Genomic DNA, 5600 nt, shown 5'->3' on the forward strand with positions numbered 1-5600 from the left:
TTTTTTTTTTTTTTTTTTTCTAATGTCCCTAACCCTCCTCTGTACTTTAGGCATAGAGTCCAGAGTATTTCTACTTTTATTTCTGAGGTTTAAGTAAGAATAAAGTCAGAATTCGGAGAATAAAATCAGAATTTAGTAGTCTCTTTTTTAATAATAATAATAATAAAAATCTGCTGGGGGTTTAAAAGGGAATTTTTCCTCTCCACTGTCACTACAAGCATGCATGGTGCGGGGGATGATTTTCGAGTTAATGAGTCGATACAACCAGCTGGTTTTCTTTAGAAAACTTTGAATTAATTTGACTGTATGATCTGGTTGAATGGTCTCTGTAAAGTGCCTTGAGACGACATGTGTTGTGAATGAACTGTATATAAATAAAATGAATTGAATTAAACAATAATAATACCTTGAAAGTAATTTACAAAGTAGCCTATTTCAGTTTTTCTTTATTTATGCCTTTGTTAATAAACACATAATATAGATCATAATCAAATGTCAGCATGAACTTAAATAACATTAGAAAAACAAAACATGGCAGGTTGTGATTGTTGTCATTTAGCATCAATCAAAGTTACATTTTGAAGATGCAGTAACGTGACATCCACTTTCATATTTGCGTTTAACTTTACAGTGTTTAGATATTAATAGAAGACTGCTAAGAAAGCAAAGAGGTTTGTGAGAAATTTGGAGGACTTCCACTTTATACTAATTTACCTAAGAGAAAAAGTTACTTAATAATGAAGCTCAACATTTGATCTCTACATTCAAAACTTAACTTTACTACCATCAGGTCAAATTTGGACATTTAGTTTATCCTTGACAAGTTCCTCCATGTCCTTCAAATCCTGGATAGAAACGAACAGCTACAAAATACATGTATTATAGTCTCTGACTTGACAAAAAACACAGTTTCCATCCTATTACTGAAACTATGATAGCTATTTGTTACAAATATTGTACAGAATTCTGAGGTTAAACTCCTTCATTATAAGCAAAGTATTGAAAGTAAAGCAACAATTTCATTCACTGTCACCATACTTGAGCTAAAAAAAAAACCTTTCTTTTATTGTAATTTCTGTCCATTAAATAGATTCACCCAAATATAAAGAGGTATCTGCAAAATAAGCCTGTGATATACAAACTGAGCTTTTACTCATTACTGAAGGAATTGTTATCGCTACTGTGAAAGTATTTCAGTTGCGCATACTAGTTTACGTCTTTTTACGACACCTTTTGTTGCGGTACGGCAGAATCCGTATGCTCGTAACGTGGAGTTGTTTACTACTGATTTTAGTGTTTCTGAGCTAAAAGGCAGATGTTTAGGCTTTAACTATCAGCAGCTGGTTGGGAATTTGACAAACTGTCCAGGGGAGGATATGGGGAAGCCAAAGAAAAAGAGTGAGTGTGTTGTAAAAGGTGTTAGAGAGGTGGAATTACTTTGAAATTAGCCAAGCTGGTTGTAGCTTGTTGCTAATGCTAACCATTATCGTGGTTTTAAAGTACACAGAATGTCACGCAAGACGATGTTGCTCAGACTACTTGTTTTTAATATAGAGTTAATATGAAGACTTCGTTATTTTAAAGTGTGAAGTTTAATAAAGCCTTTTAAACATGTTTCCAGGTGACATTAGCCGAGCAGAGCTGATGATGATGACCATCGCAGACGTCATCAAGCAGTTGGTTGAAGCCCATGAACAGGGCAAAGACATCAATCTCAACAAGTAAGATAGATCCTTTTTCTCATTTCACTGGTTTCTAAAACTATGAGCCTCATTTGTGTTCTACTCATTTTACTATGAAAATATAATTGAAATTATATATTGGTGTGTTTTATGATGTTTATGATAAAACCTACATTATCTGGGATAAATTTCTCAGGGATTATTCATTTGGAATTTTCAGGAAACAAACTATTTCAGAAACTTACTAGAGCACAGTGAAGAGAAGAAAAGTAATCACTTTTTCAGATTATCTATCCTTCTAAATGTTGAATTAATCTTTTAATCCACCAGTTTAATCTGCTAGGTATGAGGAACTATTAGGGCCAGGCTACAGATTAAATTTTTATTCTATATGTAGAATAAAGTCGTAATGAGAACAGTCATAAAATTACGAGAACACAGTTGTAAATTTACAAGAATAAATTCATAAAATTATAAGAATAAAGTTATAAAGTCGCAAACTAACGAGAAAAAGTCCTGAAATCATGAGAATGAAGTTGTAAAATTCTGAGAATAAAGTCGTAAAGTCACAAGAATAAAGTCGTATTATTACGAGAAAAAAGTCACATTGAGATTAGTCAAAATTACGAGAATAAATTCATAATAATAAGAAAACAGAGTCCTAAAATTACAGGAAAGAAGTTGTATTTTATGACAACTCTTACAAGAAGCACTTTCTTCCCTAAAATAAAGAATTTTGAGCATCATGTGAAGTTATACTTTGGCTATGGTTTGACAAATAAGGAAGTCTTTTAGCATCAGCATCAAATTGGGCAGGATGTCAAGGTGGACTTAAAGCTTAAAGCTGTCTTTCTGAGAGGGGTTGTTGTATAATGACTCCTTTCTCATAATGCTCTGACTTAATTCTCGTAATATTATGACTTTATTCCCATAATAATAAAAATAAAAAACAACTCTAGCCTGGCCCTAATACTCCGTCATAGGAAAGCCCTGGTCATTTGAGAGATTTTGGTGAGGAGCAAATCAGCCAGTAAGGTTTCTGATTTACTGATTTTGTTGGTTGTTTCCTTGGTTTCAGCTCCGCCCTTCTTGTTCCAACATAATTGTGGGGAGTGGCGGCATAGTGGTTAGGGCATAGAGCTTGGAATTCTGAGGGCCCACTCCCACAGACTGCCACTCTGGGACCCTAAATAAAGACTCTTAACCTGACGCTGCTCCCCAGGCGCCCCACGATGGCTGCCCACTGCTCCCCAAGGGGAGGGGTTAAATGCAGAGTTCATTTTGTTGCTCTTTACTTGTGACAGTATAGTGACAATAAAAATTATTTGCATCTTTTTTGTCTCTCAGGGTGAAGACGAAAACCTCTGCTAAGTACGGACTGGAAGCTCAACCCAGACTGGTCGACATCATCGCAGCTGTTCCACCTCAGTACCGTCGGATTCTTGTACCCAAACTAAAAGCCAAACCCATCCGTACTGCCAGTGGGGTGAGGATCTTTAGCTTCTATATAACTTTATTAACGGTATTACCGTGACTTATTAGATATGCCGACTTAACGCTCCAACAGCATCACCAAATTGTTGCCTTGTGCTTAAATATTTCAGAAACTAAATACCAAAGATTGGTATTAAAACAATAACAACATAATGTGCACATATTTACAATTAGGTTAATTACTAGAAACATCTAAAACGTGGAAATATAACTGTGAAAAACCTCTAAATGAACTTAACCATCTGAAACAGTTTTTTATGCAAAACGCACATGCAGATGACTTCAATTAAATCACAGCCTGATGAATTTGAAATAACAAAATGAGATACCTTTAAAAAAGTGGAAAAAGTAAAAGAAACAAATCCCCCCCCCCCCCACACACACACACACACACACACACACACTGCCAATGTGAGCTAGGGGGAAGTGTCAACAAGTTTACTCAAACTTTATTGACAAAAACCCAGAATGTGAACCTTTTCTGGATTGATCAGGGATCGTTCTCGAGTTAGAACTGAGACGCCGTTCAGGCAGCACATTTCCACCACAGAAGTGTATCTTTGTCTGCTTATTTCAGCTCTGACCTGGTGCTCTAAGCTGCCGACAGGACCTGCCGCTGCATTGGCTTGTTTTTAAAGGAGACGTCCCAGAGTCACCTTCATTCCTGCAGCTTTGTGTTGAGCCTCTTCCACTCTAACAACCACTGAACCTGCTGGCGCTTGGCTCTCTAAGCTCACCATCTCAGCCGATGTGTTGGCATGAGACTCATAATCTCCATGGTAACAAGGGTCGAGGAAACTGCATTTTTGCAATAATTTGTGCACTGAATCGGGATCATTCTTGACCTTCAGCTTTTTTACAGTTCCTCTTTTGATGTGTTAGCTGGAGTTCATTTTCTGCCAGAACCAATAGCTTGTCCCTGCATAGCTGGAGTATGAGCAGGATAGAACTGGTCACATAATGTTCTGCTGACTAAATATCAGTGAAGTCACGGCTGGTTTCAGTGCATCAGCTTTGTAGATATCTGGGTCTTCCAGGTCAGGGAAAGGCTTCCACTTCTGTGGTCAGATAACACGTATCTGATCCCAGAGCCAGCTCCAGGATTCGATCCACTGTTGCCAGTTTGGAGTCCCAGCAAGTTGCGCAGTCCTGCACATGGATTAATTCATTAGCTATTTAATAAACAAATTCATTAATAGATGAAAAAAACGAATGAATGGATGAAGAAATAATGACATAATAAATAAACCCCTTAACGTATATAGTTATATTCCTAGTTCCCTACCTTGTAACAGATTCAGATATTTAGATCTAAATTTTGTCTTACTGTTATTATATCATGTTCTGCTTCTTGTAGAGTTCCCTCTTATGTGGCCGGCTGTGTGAAAAGGCCCCATCGGAACCACAGCACACTCAGAGCATCTGCTCCGGTTTTTGCCTGTTGTCATGCAAAGCATTTGTGACGTCTAGTTTTAGATGGTGACCAAAGCAGTTAAGCCACGCCCAATTCAGGAACCTAAAGCAAGGATCTGCCATAGGATTCTCAGCAAAATACGTTGTTTAGAGGCATTTGGATTGAAGTTTCCACTCAGGTGTGATGATGTGGACAGTCAGGGACGTATATGGAGCCATAGGAACTGATGAAAACATCAGTTGTTAAGGCACAACTGTCAGCCTCTGAGATCCGGGCTTGAACCTCGTCTGTAACTTTACTATACAAATGTGGGATGGCTGTTTAGGAGAAATATTTCCATCCAGGTAGCTCTTACTGGGCATCTAGGACCTTTATGATGGTAGGTCTTTACCATGTCCTTAAAGGCCTTTTTTGTCCTTCGCCATGTATGGGTTTTTTAACAGATCCTGACTCTTTTGTACTTCGTGGTTTTCCAGAAGGCCCCCATTGTTGTCAGCTGTGTTAAAGTGGTGGTGGACTTAGATGTGGTCTTGGTGCTGCATCGGAATCAGTGCGAGTTGTTTAAACTGTTGAACTTCTTGAACTTGGTGCCAAATGCATCCTCGCAGCAGAGTGGACAGTTAAGTCTGAGATGTGTCCTTAGCTTCATTGTGTCTCCGTCTCTCGCTGCCCCATTTTTGTTACATCATTTACATATTGCCTCATCACTATTTACTGGCTGCCTCTTCTCATTTGCTACTAACCAAAAATATTACCAGACTGCAGAAGTTATGTTCTTCGTATTGTGAAATTGAGGAGAAACTGAGACTCTTGCAAGAGGAATTTCAAATTTATTTTACGTCGTTAGACGGAGAGAAAAGCTCTGACTGGGGCAAGCCCAGCACACACATCTATACTGTACAACACACACTCTACCTTGGGACCATTCCACCCCTGCATAGAGAACTTTCTCACACACGAACATTTGGAGGAAAATAACTTCAGTTCATCATTCCCTGTTAGGTTAATAT

At 38.0% G+C, this 5600-nt stretch overlaps 1 protein-coding gene across 1 annotated transcript in view; it reads left to right on the forward strand.

Moving 5' to 3' along the window:
- The first annotated feature begins 1250 nt into the window (after positions 1–1250).
- The window catches only part of elp3 (elongator acetyltransferase complex subunit 3), a 35630-nt gene continuing 31280 nt past the window's right edge, over positions 1251–5600 (forward strand). The window contains exons 1-3 of the mRNA XM_015399080.1: positions 1251–1398; positions 1622–1721; positions 3030–3168. Coding sequence (XP_015254566.1) covers positions 1377–1398; positions 1622–1721; positions 3030–3168 — 261 coding nt within the window. The 5' untranslated portion in view covers positions 1251–1376. The remainder of the gene's footprint in view (positions 1399–1621; positions 1722–3029; positions 3169–5600) is intronic.

The sequence above is a fragment of the Cyprinodon variegatus genome, unplaced genomic scaffold, assembly GCF_000732505.1.
Source record: "Cyprinodon variegatus isolate N-32 unplaced genomic scaffold, C_variegatus-1.0 Scaffold987, whole genome shotgun sequence".
Taxonomy (NCBI): Eukaryota; Metazoa; Chordata; class Actinopteri; order Cyprinodontiformes; family Cyprinodontidae; genus Cyprinodon; species Cyprinodon variegatus.